The 18,488-nt window shown below is 38.5% G+C and overlaps 1 protein-coding gene across 3 annotated transcripts in view; it reads right to left on the bottom strand.

The window, feature by feature from the left end:
- Positions 1-8,840: 8,840 nt before the first annotated feature.
- The window catches only part of MMUT (methylmalonyl-CoA mutase), a 33,042-nt gene continuing 23,394 nt past the window's right edge, over positions 8,841-18,488 (bottom strand). For all 3 annotated transcript variants that reach the window (XM_061146895.1, XM_061146894.1, XM_061146893.1), the window contains exons 11-13: positions 17,263-17,410; positions 14,365-14,532; positions 8,841-9,296 (exon numbers count right to left, since the gene is read on the bottom strand). In XM_061146895.1, coding sequence (XP_061002878.1) covers positions 9,168-9,296; positions 14,365-14,532; positions 17,263-17,410 — 445 coding nt within the window. In that variant the 3' untranslated portion in view covers positions 8,841-9,167. The remainder of the gene's footprint in view (positions 9,297-14,364; positions 14,533-17,262; positions 17,411-18,488) is intronic.

Genomic DNA, 18,488 nt, shown 5'->3' on the forward strand with positions numbered 1-18,488 from the left:
GAAAACTCCCAAGAACAGAGGAGCCTGGTGGGCTACTGTTCATGAGGTCACGAAGAATCGGACACGACTGAGTGACGAAGAACAAGCACTACTATATATAAAGTAAATAAGCAATTAAGGACCTACTGTGTAACACAGGGAACTATATTCAATATCTTTTGGTAACCTATAAGGGCTTCCCTGATAACTCACTTGGTAAAGAATCTGCCTGCAGTGCAGGAGACTCTGGTTCCATTCCTGGGTCAGGATGATCTGCTAGAAGAGGGATGGATAGGCTACCCACTTCAGTTTTCTTGGGCTTCCCTTGTGGCTTAGCTGGTAAAGAATCCACCTGCAATGCAGAAGACCTGGATTTGATCACTGGGTTGGGAAAATCCCCTAGAGAAGGAAAAGGTTACCACTCCAGTATTCTGGCCTAGAGAATTCCCTGGACTAGTCCATGGGGTCGAAAAAAGTCAGACACAACTGAGCGACTTTCACTTTCGCTTTCTTTCAGTAACCTATAATGGAAAAAAAATCTGAAAAAGTATATATGTACATATATATATATATATGTATATATATATATCAAATCAGCTTACTGTACACCAGAAACTAACTCAACACTGTCTGTCAACTACGGGTCAAAAAAAAAGTAAATAATTTTCTTTTTTAATGCCACACACCTAGAGAAGCCTTTTGGTCAACAGAACAAAAAGAAAAAAGAAATGTATTTTCATATTGGAATCTGAATCTTAGAAATAGAGGACCCCAGAGGGTGACCTGATGCCACCCCTCCCCAGCCCAAGTCCCCGGAGTGGGGTTGACGAGTGCTTTCCCAGGCTCTGGTGGAGTCGCTGACTGCATCTGAGAAAGGAAGACAAGAGCACAGATATTTTGGGAAAGCACCAGGAAAGATCATGGGCAAAATAGGCCTTGCAAGCTAAAGAATAAAGACCCCGGGGGGCCTGCGTCCCAGAGGAGGGAAAAAAACAGGCTTAAAAGATTAACTTTATCTCTGTTACACTAATGAGTATACCTAGTTGCCCCAAGACAAAAAGCTCAACTATAGATGTTCACCTTATCTCTTCCTGTGCTTTCTTGCAGAAAATTCTCCTGCATTTCTTTCCCCCCACAGAAGCACTCTCCACTCCTGATAGCCACCCTGGAGCCCCTTGAGGCTGATCAAAGAAGTATGACGATTTCTGGAAATTACCAGTGACTGTGAGACAAACCCTTCCATGTGTTATAAAAGCATCTTGCCCCAAGGACCTGGAACTTTCCTTCCCCCTGCTTTCTTCTCCCTTGTGCACAGGCTCTCTCTTCTAATAAAATCCTGTGCTTGTACAAGAGTCTTGTGGAAAATACTCATTTCTACCATATTGCTGTCCAGGAATCTGGAAAGGTTTGGGCAACACAGGGAGGGTTGCTCCAGGTTCGGGGGATAGGCTACAAGGATTCAGAAGCCCCCGCCGACCCACTTGGGACGGAGCGCCCAGAAATGGGAAGGCGAGTCCAGGGTCTGGTGCTAAAGGTTGCAAAAGGCCGCGGGAACCAAAGATGGAGAAGAGCGGAGACCTGCAAGTAGAACCTGGAAGGTGCCAGAAATCGGAGCCAAAAGTGTTGAAGGCGCAGGGGCGGGGTGAGAGAGCTTCGGGGCTAGTGGCAGAGACCCCAACCCGGCTAACTCACCGCAATCAGTCTTTTGAGCTGCGACGGCCCCGGGGGGAACGCCAGGACGTGGGTACAGCCTGTCTTGGAGCCTCCTCCAGGCCTCCCGCGCCGCAGGGGGGGATCCCGGAAGCCCTGAGACGCCTTGGCCACGCCGGGTCTGTTCCCGCCTGGCGGGGCGCGGCACTTCGCTTCCCGTGCTTTTTCCGGGACCACTTGGAGAGCCCTACTGTGTGCCCTGCGCCTTGTTAGGGGCCCAGCGGGGACCAAACGGCCCTGACCTAACGTCCTGGGGTACACAGGCCAAGGGTACTTAGATTCTGTTCTCTTATCATCATTCATTTCCCAGGGACCCTGGAGAGGCTGCAGGCACACCCAAGCTGCTCAATAAATGTGTACTATTAAATTTTTTTAAAAATTAAAAATAGAAAGCTTTATACCCATCAGTACCCACAATTAATTAATTTGCTTCCACATCACCTGCACGCCTTCAGTACCATTTAGTGGCCCCTCAGCAAAGATAAGAAGTAAAAGAGGTTTTTTCACCCTTGGATGTGCGCGCCTGCGCGCGTGTGCATGCACACACACACACACACATATGCATGCACACATACATGTTAAAAATACTCAAACTATTTAATGCAAATAGAGTTTGACAGAAGAAATGTGTCTATATAGAGGAGATGTACATACAGCATTCTCAGACATACATATTTTCTTTCCATCCTTGGTTCTCTATGGAGCACACAGTTCTTGTTGACATTCTCTTTAGCAAAGTGTCCTTTTGGACATATGTTGGGGTCTTCTTGTTCTTGAATCAAATTTGGCCTCAGCAAACCCACTGGGAATAGTGGGATAGTAGAGTGGATGAGAGTATAAGTTATACACAGGTAACTGAAAAAAAAAAAACAAACTTTTTTGCCAATTTCCCATTGTTTAGGGGACTCAGTTGCAAGAATGTGGCTTGGGAATTCCCTGGTGGTCCAGTGATTAAGACTCTGCACTTTCTCTGCTCCAAGCCTGAGTTTGTTCTCTGGTGGAGACCAAGATTGAATTTGAAAAAAAAAAAAAAAAAAAAGATGTGCCTCAATTTTCCTTTCTTCTCTGTCCACCCCCCATCTACTATTCACATAAATACCCATTTTACCTCTTAGTTTCTTTATAATCTCTCCCAGATCAAAATGCATGTGTGTGAAAACATCTACTATGAATTGTTAGCACGTCTCCCAGAATTATTTACAGTTATTCTCAGTTCCTACTGGAATTAAGGATGTGGCCTACTTTTATAGGCATTTCTAGCACTACTAAGCATGCAAGAAAGTGTATTTGGGGGTGGTATCTTTGAAATCATACTAGTTGATTATTTCTTCTCTTGGCCTACAAATTAATTGTCCAGCTGAATAGTGACTTTGATGAGAGTCAGAAATTTTGTGTTCTCACACAAATGACGTTGAGACCTCCTTGACACCATGCAGTTACAATCTTCCCATGAGTTTATCTCCTGCAAACTGGCCACCAGCTCCTTAAGAAGTGCCACATCATATGTACACATTATTTTCATTTCCAAGGGCTAGAAGTGAGGCTAGCATAAAGGATAATAATTACTATAGAAAACATTCATTGGTCTTTCACTATAAGCTGCACAGTTCAAAGCAGGTTACATGCATTATCTCATTTAATCCTTAAGACAAACATTTGACGTGGGCTCTGCCATTATCGCCCCTTCAAGGTGGAAAACAGCAATACCAAGTATGCAGGGCTATGAAAACTCAAGACTACAAAGTAAAAGCCTCTCTCTGGAGTTGGGTAGTGCCACAACCCATGCAGAATTAGCAGTGGTCTTCTCAGTCAACGCTTTCAGAAACAAATATAATGTTCAACTGAATATTAGACTTTTGAGGATTGACCACAAGATGGCAGAGTAGAAAGATGTGAGCTGACTCCTTACAAAAACACCAAAATCACAACTAACTGCTAAACAACCATCAACAACAACAAAAACCTGCTGGAACCTACCAAAAAAGATACCCTATATCCAAAGACGAAGAAGAAGCCACAAGGCAATAGGGGGGTGCGGTCATGATAAAATGAATAGTAGGCTTTTATCAGATGTATTGGCAATTTTGAAGAATATTTTTAGAGGTATTGATGCCTTGAACCAAAGCACATGTTATAGGCAAAGAGAGCCATCTGCTTAGTGTCCTTCAAAACTTATTGTCCAAGTAACCACTTAATCTGACAGAAAATTGTCACTAGCATTGTTCTGATGACCATATGGTCTAATGAGAATGAGAAAACTAAAGGAGACTAATAGGACAGACTGTTTGAAGTAAAGATAGACCAGAAAATCTGAGAATATCATCACTGTTACCCTACTACAAGCTTGAGGCTATTTTAGTGCTTGATTATTTCATGGAAATCTTGCACATTTTTATTTTCTAAAAGTAATACCACATTAGAACTTGACAATTGGCCAATAGAAGCATACATTACATAAATTTACGGCATTTATCTAAATTGATATTTTGTCCATGATCTCAGAATCAAAAGGATATTTGAATAATCCTGAGAGAAGTTATTAAATTCTGCATTTCTTTTTTTTAAAGGAATCTGTATACTGTGTTGTGTGTGAATTCTCTTATTATCATCACTCTCCGATCTCATGGTAAATAGTAACAGGAGGTCAATATAACAATAAGAGGTTTGAATGCAGAGGGAGGAAACAGGTCATGAAGAATTAGTAAGTTAAAATGAGTCAGTGTGAATTAGGGATGGATTTACTGAATAGAATTCAATAATAATCTCATATTCAAGGTCATATTCTAGCTTCTACTAATGAACTAATCATGTTAGCACAAATGCAGCACAGTTCATGAACGATCACCAACATTTAGTTTTATCACAGATCTCAGTCACCAAGGATGACATTAGGTGTATCTAAATAGATTATCAAAGAGATTTTCTGAGAGTGTTTATAGCACCTATGGGTTGCCAGAATGGGCATCATTTCAAATATTGTTTCAGAGAGATAGAATAATCCTGAACTTAGGGAGACACCTACAGGCACAGTTGAAAAAATAAAATAGAAAGGAGGATCTGAGAGTCAGAAAACAACATTTAATCAGGAAAACCAAAATAATCTTCTTTGAAAACACTTTTGAATGCTGAAAACATTTTTTTATAATAACCACAAATTAGACAAGAGTATCTTAGTAACAAATGTGTATATATATATTATCTCTCAACTTCAGGCTAGTTATAAAAATCAATCTTTGTCAAATGGTCTAAAGCACGGTCCATAATTGTTGGAAATGGGTCAGGATTTATCAATTGGTAGAAATAACATTAGTTGCTGTCATCATTGTTATCATCTTCTTCATCATTTTTACTGAGTGTCTATCGAATAAAAATAAGTTTATTTAGATATTCATCACTTTGGTAAGTTTTTTCCCCTTATTTAAAATAAAAATATTTCTGGTAGAACAAACATGGTCTATGCTAGCACATTTATGCCTTAACATAGACTTCCCTGGTGGCTCAGTCAGTAAAGAATCCACCTGCAATGCAGGAGACACGGGTTCAATCCCTGGGTTGGGAAAATTCTCTACAGAAGGAAAAGGCAACCCACTCCAGTATTCTTGCCTGGGAAATCCCATGGAGAGGAGTCTGGTGGGCAACAGTTCATGGGATCACAAAGAGTTGAATATGACTTACCAACTAAACCACCAACCACCAGGATCTGTTTTTAAAAAAGGATTATTGAATAGCATAAAGTGGATGGGAATTTACAGATACTGGTGGAGGGTGGTGGTTACATCTGACATAGTCTTGTCTGTGAATATAGATCTAGAACTGTTATCAACCCTCCCCACTACCTCCGTTACAAAACTCCCCACTCTCTGAAACAGAAATCAGAGGGGGAATTCATCCTTTTTTCATGTTACTTTATCTCTCCTGCTTCCATGCAGGTTTTGCTCAGAAAGTATGCCTCTTCAAACCTCTCCTCCACTTCTGATATTACTACTATAATTTATAAAACACAAATTTCCATTAAATTGCAGGGAAAGGATGTCAACATCATTCTAAAGCCCGACACACGTCCAAAGAAAGAAAAGCTTCTAAAGCTCTGATATTGACCCAAAAAATCAGAAAACAAATCCTGTAATTCAACCTTTTCCTAATGTTGACATTAGGGCTATGTATCCAGTCGTGAAATCACTGCACATTTTAAAAAGGGTCCACAAAAGAACAACTAAAATGAGTGATGGAACAGCAAATTCCACACAGCAAATACCTAAGTGATCGAGAGCCTACTTTTTTTTTTAGATAAAAGTCAGATTCTGTCAATTCAGTCTTCCAGTATAAGATCATAGCCTCTCCATCTTTTCCATCTCTGAACAGCACCTAAGCAGATAAGCTTAGATACTTAGAATTTCTCTAGTATATTATTGCAACAGTCTCTTAATTCTTATCTCCAGTCTTGCCTCCATTAAAAGGCATCTTTCACACAGCTGCTATGCTAAAACTCAAATCTCATCAGATTATTTCCCTGGTAAAAATCCTTATATTATTTTTATCTTCAGGATAAAGTCTGAATCCCTTAACTGTACAAGCCTCTGTGTGAGATCAACCCCTGCCTACCTTCCCAGTTTCATGCCTTAGCATTCATTCCTTTTAAAATAATAACCCTAACATTTATAAAACATGCCATATACCAGGGCTGTCCTAAGTATGTTTAATGGTGGTAAACATATACCACATAAGTACTTCCCAGGAGGCACTAGTGGTAAAGATCCCACCTGTCAATGTGGGTTTGATCCCTGGGCTGAGAAGATCTTTTGGAGGAGGGCATGGCAACCCACTGTAGTATTCTTAGAATACTGGTATTCTCCATGCGTGGAGAATCCCATGGACAGAGGAGCCTGGTGGGCTACAGTCCATCGGGTCACAAAGAGTTGGACATGACTGAAGCGACTTAGCACGCAGTACACATACACAGTATAAAGTTTACCATGTTAACCATTTTTAAGCATATATTTCTGTGGCTTTAAAAACATTTATATTGTGCAATTATCACCATAATTCATTTATGGAACTTTTTTATCTTTCCTAACTGAACCCATTAAACATTAATTCCCCATTTCCTGCTCTCTCCAGGCCCTAGCAAGCACCATTCTACTTTATGGCTCTATGCGTTTGACTATTCTAGGTATAATAGCTCATATAAGTGAAATTGGGCTTCCCAGGTGGTGCTAGTGGTAAAGAACCTGCCTGCCAATGCAGGAGATATGAGACACAGGTTCAGTCCCTGGGTCTGGAAGATCCCCTGGAGGAGGGCAGGGCAACCCACTCCAGTGTTCTTGCCTGGAGAATCCCACAGACAGCGGAGCCTGGCAGGCTACAGTCCATAGAGTCACAAAGATTTGGACACGACTGAAGTGATTTAGCACGCATGCATACATAGTGAAATCATTCAATATTTGTCCTTTTGTCACTGAAGTTATTTCATTCAGCATAATGTTTTCAAGATTCATCTGTTATGTGTCAGAATTTCCTTTTTAAGGCTGAATAGTATTCTATTATTCGTATTTATTACATTTGCTTATTCATTCATCTGTCACTGGTCACTTGGGTTGCTTCCACCTATTGGCTACTGTAAATAATGCCGCCATGAACATTAATACACACATATTAATGTACAAGTATCTGAGTCCCTTTGAATTCTTTTGTATATATATCCAGAAGTAGAATTGCTGGGCGATATGGTAATTCTGTTAAATTTTTTTGAGCACTGTCATCTTCGATGGTGGTGGTTAGCTGCTAAGTCATGTCCAACTCTTAGCAACCCCATAGACTGTAGCCCAATAGGCTCCTCTGTCCATGGGATTCTCCAGGCAAAAATACTGCAGTGATTTGCCATTTCCTCCTCCATAGTAGCTACATAATTGCACATCTCCATCGGCAGTGTTAAAGGGCTCTGTGATAGTTAATTTTACATGTCAACTTAATGGGGTACCCAGATTAAACATTATTTCTAGGTGTGTCTGTGTGTTTCTAGATAAGATTAGCATTTGAATTAGTGGACTTGGCAAAGTAGACTGCCTTCCCCAATGTGAGTGAGCACCATGAAATCTGTTGAGGGCCTGAACAAAAACAAAAGGTAGAGAAAGAAGGAATTCACCACTTTTTTCCCATCTCACTAATTTGAGCTGTGACATTGCATCTTCTCTGGCCCTTGGACTGGGATTTACACCATGGGCTCCCTTGGTTCTCAAGTCTTCAGACTCAGACTGAATCAAATCACTTGTCTTTTCAGATACATACACAATAGCCCTTCTACACTCCTAACTCATATCATCATTCTGGAGGAAGCCATGCTAAGTAAGAGCCTAAGAACTTTCATTTTAAGGACTACTCATGAAGATCCACTCTCCTGGGTCTTAAGCCAAGCCCAGAAATAACAGGGTCACATGTTCATGTCTAAGATGAAAGCAAAGTCACCTGAAGAATTTCTGCTATTTCTTTCCTGTCTCCCCATTCCAACTTCGGGTCTGACTTAATACCTGTATCAAAGTAATTCTGGTAGGACCACAATCACAATATAGTCCCTTCATAAACACTCCTACTATGTTTTCCAAGATAGGTATAATTATTTTATTTACATATGGATTATATCTTCTGGTGTTTAAATCAATTAAAACCAAATTAAAGAATAGGACTAGTCAAGGCTATGGTTTTTCCAGTAGTCATGTATGGATGTGAGAGTTGGACTATAAAAAAAGCTGAGTGCCCAAGAATTGATGTTTTTGTACTGTGGTGTTGGAGAAGACCCTTGAGAGTCCCTTGGACTGCAAGGAGATCCAACCAGTCTATCCTAAAGGAGATCAGTCCTGGGTGTTCATTGGAAGGACTGATGTTGAAACTGAAACTCCCATACTTTGGCCACCTGATGCGAAGAGCTGACTCATTTGAAAAGACCCTGATGCTGGGAAAGATTGAAGGCAGGAGGAGAAGGGGACAACAGAGGATGAGATGGTTGGATGGCATCACCAACTCAATGAACATGAGTTGGGTGAACTCTGGGAGTTGGTGATGGACAGGAAGGCCTGGTGTCCTGCAGTCCATGGGGTCACAAAGAGTCGGACTGAACTGAGCGACTGAACTGAACTGAAAAAATAGAACTAGTCAAATTGCTTTAGGCATTGTTTAATTCTTAAAACAGAAAGTAAACGATTTATAAGAAATATTTCAAAGAAATATAACAATTGTTAAAAATAATACCTTTCTCTCGAGTTTCTAACAAAGTACTTAGCATGTATTATAGAGAGATTTTAAGGATAATTTTAATTTTTAAACTGTACACACACACATAGCATGACAGCATTCTTATAAGTAAGGTATTTTAATGTAAAGCTTTCAGGAAAGCACATATTAGGTGTTGAATAATTTGAAGACATGGCCTCTTTGATCATTACTGAAAGAATAGATTAGAAAAAAGTTAACCCCAAAATAGGATGTTATATAGACTGTTGCTTCTTTTCCAAACACTTCTCAATATCATCAAGCACTTGAACGGCAGCCTTTGGAATTCGAGTCCCAGGACCAAATACATTGGAAACACCAACTTCAAACAGAAATTCATAATCCTGTTGAAAGAATTTATTTTATTAATAGAAGAGACAATATTTCTATTTCCAGAAAGTGAAACAAAAGGACAATGAATCCTGTCCTTTCTTCTTTATCCTCAGTGCCACAAACTTTCTCATCTGGTACACTACTGGCATTTGGGGCTAAAAAAATCCTCCATGACTGGGCCTGCCCCAACCCTAACCCTTACACTCCAAGATTGGGAATACATGTAAATCCATGGCTGATTCATATCAATGTATGACAAAACCCACTGGAAAAAAAAAATAATAATAATAAAAATTAAAAAAAAATAAAATAAAAAAAAAAAATAAAAGAATAAAAGACATTCTGCCCATTTTCCAAATACCTCAGTGTATTGTTTGTGATGGGAAGCTGTATGGTCCACTGGCTGAGAACTTCTGGACCCTCAACCATATTACCTCACCTAAATTTTTACTATTTGCCATTATTTGTGTTAAATTTAGTATCACATTATAGGTTCAGATTTACAAGGCTATTTATTTCTTCCAAGGTGCTTTGTCTGCAGCTAGTGAACGGCAGTACTTTGAGTCTGGCTTCATGCTGGAATTAGATTTTCTGTAAAGGAAAATTGTTGTTGTTGTTCAGTCACTCAGCTGTGTCCGACTCTGTGTGACCCCATGGACTGTAGCACGACAGGCTTCCCTATCCTTCACTATCTCCTGGAGTTTGCTCAAACTCATTTGAAAAAAATTCTCTGTTGTTGTTGCCGTTTGTTAGTTTGTTTTAACCACAAAGTTTGAGTGAAAAAAGATTCCCAGGCACAAATATTGTTCCAGGCTTTAGACTGTTTTAACATCAGCGTATTTGGAGCTATATCAAGTTGAGGACATGCTTTAAAGCCCTAATCCTCATTCACTAGGGTGATCATATTTCCAGGACATCCTGGCTTGTGCTTACTATTGCAATACCTTTTTTTCCCATGAGTCTTTTTTTTTTTTTTTTAAGGTATAACTGACATTAGTTTCAGGTGTACAACCTAATGATTCAACATGTGTATACATTGTAAGATGATCACCATGGTAGATATAGTTAACATCTATTACCATAAATAAGTAAAAAAATTTTGTGTGTGCACATATGAGTTTAGAACTTTTAAGATTTACTGAAAACCATGTAACACTGAGCTCTTGGTAACTCTCTTAGTTACTTAGTACTTGAGGATTTCCCTGGTGGCTCAGTGGTAAAGAATCCCTCTGCCAATGCAGGAGATGTGGGTTCAATCCCTAGGTTGGAAAGGTCTCCTGGAGAAGAAAATGGCAACCCACTCCAGTATTCCTGCCTGAGATCTCATGGACAGAGGAGCCTGGAAGTCTACAGCCAAGGGGTAGCAAAAGAATCGGACACTGCCTAGCACCCAAACAACAACAATGTCGTCAGTCCTTGGTCTCTAAAGTTACTCCTCAGTTACAAAGCTACTTGCTACTCTCTTAGTAACTTTCAAATATGCAGTGCAGTACTAGTAACCATGGTCACCACACTGTACATATATTCCCAGAACTCATTTGTTTTATAACTGAAAGCCTGTACCTTTTGGCCCTCTTTGCTCATTTCACCTTCCCTCTACCCACTGCCTCTAGCAACCACCAATCCGTTCTTTCACATCTAAGTAAGATCATGCCATATTTGCATCTCTCTGTCTGACTTTTTTCACTTAGCATAAAGCCCTCAGGGTCCACCCATGTTGTCATAAAATAAGGATTTTTTTTATGGCTGAATAATATTCCTCTGTGGATGTGTGTGTCACATTTTCTTTATCCATCCATGTCCATGATGGACATTTAGATTATTTCCATGTCTTGAATATCGTAAATAATGCTGCTATGAACATGGGAGGGGGCGAATATATCTTTTCAGGCTAGTGTTTTTGTTTTCTTCAGATAAATATCCAGCATTAGAATTGCTGGATCATATATAGCTCTATTTTTAACTTTTTGAAAAATCTCTGTACTGTTCACCATAGTGGTTGCACCAATTTACATTCCCACCAACAGTGCATAAGAGTTCTCTTTTCTACATATCCTCAACAACACCTGTTAATTCTTGTCTTTTCGATGACAGCTATTCTAACAGATATGAGGTGATATCTCAATGTGGTTTTGATTTGCACATCCTTGATAATTAGTAATGTTGAGTATCTTTTCATGTACCTGTTGGCCATTTGTCATCTTTGAAAAAATGTCTATTCAGATCTTCTGCCCAGTTTTTAATTGAATTGCTTGTTTTTGCAGCACCCTTTTAAGTAGTATCCATTTTTTATTCTCAAAACTGATCACATGAGATGATAAATTACATGGTCGTGCTAATTATCCCCCAAATACTTCTTTTCTGTCTCTATTATTTCCTTGTAATATTCTTGTAATACCATAATTCTGTAGTGGCACTTTACATATATTATTGCTATAAGCTCCACAATGGCAATGGTTAAATCATTTTGATTAACAGCCATACATTAGTGCTCTCTAATTTAAAAGCTAAGAGACTTTCAGCTGAATAATAGCATCATTTTATATATTTACTGAAAACAAGTAATGAGAAAAATGCATGGGTGTTAACTGATATCATTATATTAAAAAAGATGCCCATATTAACACACAAGTGTGTCATTATAAAAAATGATCCTTCATCTTTAAACTCATGAGGAAAAAGCACAGCAAACACCCACAGATGTTCTAGGTAATTTAAATATCCAGGGACTTCTATGATATATACGTCTTGGAAATGTCAGCCCCTTGTATACAGGCCTGCATTTCTTCTCAATTTATTTTTTTTTAACACCAAGAACATTTTGTATTGGAGTATAACCAAAAAGAATGTTGTGGTACTTTCAGATGAATAGCAAAGGGACTCAGCCACGCATATACATATATCCATTCTCCCCCAAACCCCCTACCATCCTGGCTGGCATCAATTGAAAAATGCCACTACTTTGTACTGCCTAATTATTTTGGGTCTTACATTTTAATATAATGCCTAAGAGCTTAGGTATTAATATTATGGGCTCTAAAACCACAATACAGATAGAAGTGTTCCATAGTCAGACAGTAATAAAGAATTAAAGCCCTTTATATTCTCAAATAATAAACTATACTTATCAAAATAAGAGGCAAATGTGCTAACAAAAACAGCTTTGTGTTGACTAATAAATAAAAATTAAATAGTCACTCAGTCGTATCTGATGAGCCATGAGGCTCATCTGTCCACGGAATTCTCAAGGCAAGAATACTAGAGTGGGTAGGCATTCTCTTCTCCAAGGGATCTTCCCCATCCAGGCACTAAACCTGGGTCTCCTGCACTGCAGGCGGATTCTTTACCATCTGAGCCACCAGGGAACAAAACCACTTTTATGTTGACTATACCACATTAAGTACTGCACTGTTAGAAAGAAGTAATACACAGCTTGGTTGCCAGTCCCACATTATAACCAACCTCACAAGCTCATACGTATGTATTTTCTCAATGCATAAGTAGTGTATACATTCATTATTTTATATTCTGAATTGTAGCAGAAGGAGAAAAACTGTAGACATGGGCACCAAGTCACATTTCACTGACAGGTTCCTGCTATATAGCAGTGGGGCCTTTGTAGTACGTACGGTCATATGCTTAGGAGCAATCTCATATACAATTTTTGTAACTCAATATTTTTTCCATTCTCAGTAAAAACACAATTTGACATTATTAAAAACTGGATTGGAAATAGACCCAGGTTATATCTTAACTATTTTAACTGATTGGTAAGGTCATATATCTGGGTCGGGAAGATCCCCTGGAAAAGGGATAGACTACCCACTCCAGTATTCACAGGCTTCCCGGGTGACTCAGATGGTGAAGAATCTACCTGCAATTCGGGAGACCTGGGTTCAATCCCTGGTTTGGGAAGATCCCTGGAAGGAGGGCGTGCCAACTCACTCCAGTATTCTTGCCTGGAGAATCCCCATGGACAGAGGAGTCTGGTGGGCTACAGTCCATGGGTCACAAAGAGTCAGACATGACTGAGCGACTAAGCACACACGGCACAAGGTCACATATGGACAGCGTTCCTGTCTCCTTGATAAATTAATTATTGTTACTTAGCATCCACTTATCTTTTCCTAAGAGGATCCTCATGCTTGTTCTAGAATCCACATCTCCATTCAGCCATAATTTTCAGGACAGGCTGATTCCATTTATGTCTGAATTAGGTGTCTTTGGCTCTCAGAAAACTATATTCCAATTGAATTAGCTTCATTAAAAAGGGGGTTTTATAGGGCCATGTAACTGATACAGTGCTAAGTTAGGGCAGCATTCAGGGACGGGGATATGGAGGAAATGAACAAGGTAGCAACTCTGAAACAACGGAAGCAAGTGCTACGGACTGATCAGCTAAAGGACTGACTTCACTGCCAGGATGAGGGATGTTCACATTTTCCCTGGGGAGCACTGATAGCCTCACTGTGTGTTCACCATTCTTCTCTATTCCAGTTGTGAGATTTTATTACTTTTAGCCTTTCCTTTTCCATCAGTGCTTCCTGAATATGAAGAAGACAGATCTCTATCTAGGTGACTAATTTGGAGGGAGGCAACTCTCTCATAGAAGCATTATATATTATTAAATTATGCATACTGAGGGCTTCCCAGGTGATGCTAGTGGTGAAGAACCCACCTGCCAATGCAGGTAGACCTAAGAGACATAAGTTCAATCCCTGGGTCGGGAAGATCCCCTGGAGGAGGTAATGGCAACCACTCCAATGTTCTTGCCTAGAGAATCCCGTAGACAGAGGATGGACTACAGTCCATGGGGTCGCAAAGAGCTGGACATGACTGACGCAACTTAGCACGCATGCATGCATACTGAATTATAATATAGTCTAAACAGAAAATAACACTGACCACTTTTGTAGAATTTACTTAGTAGAAGCACTAGGAAATAATTTGGTTCTAATTTGGCTCGAACTCTGCAACACATTTTTAGAGAAAGCATACAGTAAATTAAATAATTACATACAAACTACTGTTACTCAGCAGTCCCAGTACAGGACTAGAAAACGTAGGAGATGGAAATACCTGCGGAGGTATCACTCCCCCACACATGACAAGAATATCTGGCCGTCCAAGGGCGTTGAGTTCCTTGATGAGCTCAGGAACTAGGGTCTTGTGCCCGGCGGCGAGGGTGCTCACACCCACGGTGTGCACATCTGCATCCACAGCCTGCTGGGCCACCTCCCGGGGAGTCTGAACAGTTACAGAGTAAAGACGCAAATCATCATTAACCCCAAAAAGTGTTTCTAAAGTGTTATAACTACTTCAGTCGACATTTCAAAATTTTTCTCATTAAAAATCTTGATGTGAATATAACTTCATATTTCACCATTCTCAAATACCACCTCATCCAATTGTTGCAATAAACACCAGTGCTATGTCTGCTTCTAGCTCTACCATCTATCAATTAAATTTAAGTTATATCAAGATGAAGTTCCCCACAAAATCTTTAAGATAAAGTGGGGATATAGGCAAAATATATTCTCTCTTCATTATAATTTTTTAAAAAATACATCTGTTGTCTTCATTACCAACATTAACTGAGAGGTAACATGTGATAGGATCTAGAAAGAATTAAAGATTGAAAAAAAAAAAAGAATTAAAGATTGAACTTAAAATGCAACATAAAAAGTGAACCTTTGGATTAAAAATTGAATGACAAGACACAAGATGGTGGGCTATGGAGCACCAGGACCTTGTTCTTCCATGGAAATATGAAATTAACAGTAATATATGGAGCAAACTAGGGCTTCCCTGGTGGCTCAGATAATAAAAGAATCTGCCTGAAATGCAAGAGACACACGTTCAATCCCTGGGTCAGGAAGATCTCCTGGAGAAGGGAATGGCTACTCACTCTAGTATTTTTGCCTGGAGAATTCCATGGACAGAGGAGAGCCTGACAAGCTACAGTCCGTGGGTTCAAAAAGAGTCAGACACATCTGAGCGAATAACAATCTCACTTTCACTTCATGGAGCAAAATAACAGCAGAATTGTAGAAACTAGTTAAGGGGCTATAGCATCCAGGGAAGTGTATAAACAAGAGAAGGGATGGTTCAGGTGAGGCCATGTCTCTCATTTATTATCTTAGTTTACTACTGGGATATAAAATTATAAAGGATGTTTTCAAACATTCAATTATGAATTAACAAAGATCACATCTCCTTTGTTATGAGTCCATGACATTGCTTTGATAATGTACATGAATTTAAATCATTTCATATAAAAAAAAGTACCTACATGTCTCTCACGGTACATACAATGTAAATCAAGACAACTAGGAAGGATAAGACCATCTGAGAAACCACTGCAAAATTATAAGCAGAAAAAATACGATAAAAATTTGTGAATTTTCTTGGAGTTTGGCAAGATTTTAAGACTCAAAATTTTAGTGCAAAAACAAAGGATTCTATATTCATTAATTCCTTCTTCCAGTAGTCATGTACGGATGTGAAAGTTGGACTATAAAGAAAGCTGAGTGCCCAAGAATTGATGCTTTTGAACTGTGGTGTTGGAGAAGACTCTTGAGAGTCCCTTGGACTGCAAGGAGATCCAACCAGTCCATCCTAAAGGAGATCAGTCCTGGGTGTTCATTGGAAGGACTGATGCTGAAGCTGAAACTTCCATACTTTGGCCACCTGATGGGAAGAGCTGACTCATTTGAAAAGACCCTGATGCTGGGAAAGATTGAGGGCAGGAGGAGAAGGACGACAGAGGATGAGATGGTTGGATGGCATCACTGACTCAATGGACATGAGTTTGAGTAAACTCCAGGAGCTGGTGGACAGGGAGGCCTGGAGTGCTGCGGTTCATTGGGTCACAAAGAGTCGGACACGGCTGAGTGACTGAACCAAACTGATATTCATTAATGGAACCACATTTAAGAAGATCCCAAGGAAAGTCATATAACATATTGGTAAAACGTTGAGTCTGTGAAAAATATTAACATGAAATTAAAACCTTTTAAAAATGTGCATATTCTTGCTATTGATTTCTTAAAAATAAGGCATTTAATTTAAGCATGATTTGTTATTCATATCATCCATGCTACCAAGATTTATCAGATTAAAACTCCATTTGAATAATTCAGTTCCATGCCTTATGTTTATATAAGTCAAACTGGAAATTATCAAATGTTGCAATTTTTAAAATATCAAATCTAATATTTTTATTAAATCAGTCATCAAAGTACCACATGATTGTACCTTCAGCTACAGATAACTATAACTATTTTTTATAATTATTTTTTAAAATGATGCAGAATTATGGTAACAAAGCTGACAGTACTAAAAGACAAATTATATTTTTAGAGATGGTATTTGATGGGGAAATGAACTTTCAGTTATTTGTAAAATTTCTTTAGGTTCCAACGGCTGACAACAATTTTTTAAAATTCTTTTGTTTTATGAAAAAACATTTCCCAAAAGCTAACCACTAAATATTTGCATTATATTTGGTCACTATTTAAAATAAGCAAACAAATAAACTACAGCAAAGGGATACCAAAGTGTGAGTAAGAAAATAGAATGGAAAAGTATTGAACTTAGAAGACTGAAAGCAAACTAAATACATTGTATACAATTTATTTAATATGAAATATATTTAAGATTCTTAACAAAACTCACATTAAATGTGTCAGACTCTAAACAATTTACATATTTATCTACCAATACAGTTTAAGGACACATACCCAGAAGTCTGGGCTAACTCTTTATCATAAGAATTTTTTCTAGCTTTTGTGAGCAACATCTTAAAATCCCAAAAAGGAAAACTAATGGAAGACTCAATAAAGGCTGGGCCTCAAGAGTAAGGTTTACTTCTTTCCCAATAAAAATTCAGGGAATACTCTTTAGTCTTCATTTCAGTTGACCTATCTGCAGCAGGTAACAACAGCACTTGAAATTCCTCCCAACAGTTTTCAATACCTGAAAAAGAGGACCAATATCCACATCGAAACCAAGGTCAGCAAATCCTGTAGCAATAACCTTTGCTCCTCTGTCATGTCCATCTTGTCCCATTTTTGCCACAAGAAGACGAGGTCTGCGACCTTCACGTTCCATGAACTTCTCAACCCTAAGGAACATTTTAAAATATATTTTAAGGCTTAAGAGTCCTAAAAAAAAAAAAAGAAAAGAAAAGAAAAGACAGTTTAGTGTTAGCAGGTGTGAGTATCACTTCTAGAAAGAAACCTTCAGGACAGGAAGTCAGTAAAGAAATAGCATCACAGACCTTCAAGATTATGATGTTATAGAAGAGTTATATTTAAGGGGCTAGCAAATAAAAGTGAGAATAAAGGCATTAGATACCAAAAATTAAATAAAATATAACAGTTATACATTAATTGCCCAAAGGTAAGATAAAACTATAATTTACCTGCAGCAAATCTTTCAAGTTTATATAAAAACACCTAATCTGTTTATTCATATTTTATTAATATCTTTGTTTTACATCAAGAACTCAATTAAAGCCTGAATATGTTTACCATCTCCCACCCTAGAAGAGAATTTGAAACACTGTAAGTCTGTAACACTGAGAACATCACAGTGAAGCAAGATGAGAAAACAACAACTTTATAACTTCTTAAGACAGTCTCCAGAGTAATGCAGAAATAGTAAAATATTAACTAAAAAATGCCTTCAGAATTATTTGTACATATTCTTGACTCACTAACTGTTTTGGACTGTCCATATCTCACTTACCATTCACAAGTGTGAACTCCTCCAAGTGGCCTCAATGTGATATCTTATGATAATGTATTATCAAAATAGTTGCTTGCTTAAGTCAATAAATGTACGCCCCAGATGAAAAAGCACTAAGAAACAAATTTACTTTTGTTAAAAGAAAAAAACACGTGCCATTTTGATGACTTTCACCTTGGCTGTTTTGATATTTATCTCATATATGAGTAGTGACATAATTGTGGAAAATTTATTACAGAGGCTGAGAAAACCAATCATCAGGAAGCTACTACTCACACTATAGAAACATGGTGAATTTATAGTAATTCATATTTCCAACTCATGTTGGACTGTGTTACTTACTGTCAGTTCAGTAATGACTGATTTTAACTTATTCATAGATGGCAACCAAATATTTACTTTCAAATAGGAAAAGCAAATATTTTATAATTATTTGAGGGATTAAACAATGT

Source organism: Dama dama, chromosome 7, assembly GCF_033118175.1.
Source record: "Dama dama isolate Ldn47 chromosome 7, ASM3311817v1, whole genome shotgun sequence".
Classification (NCBI taxonomy): Eukaryota; Metazoa; Chordata; class Mammalia; order Artiodactyla; family Cervidae; genus Dama; species Dama dama.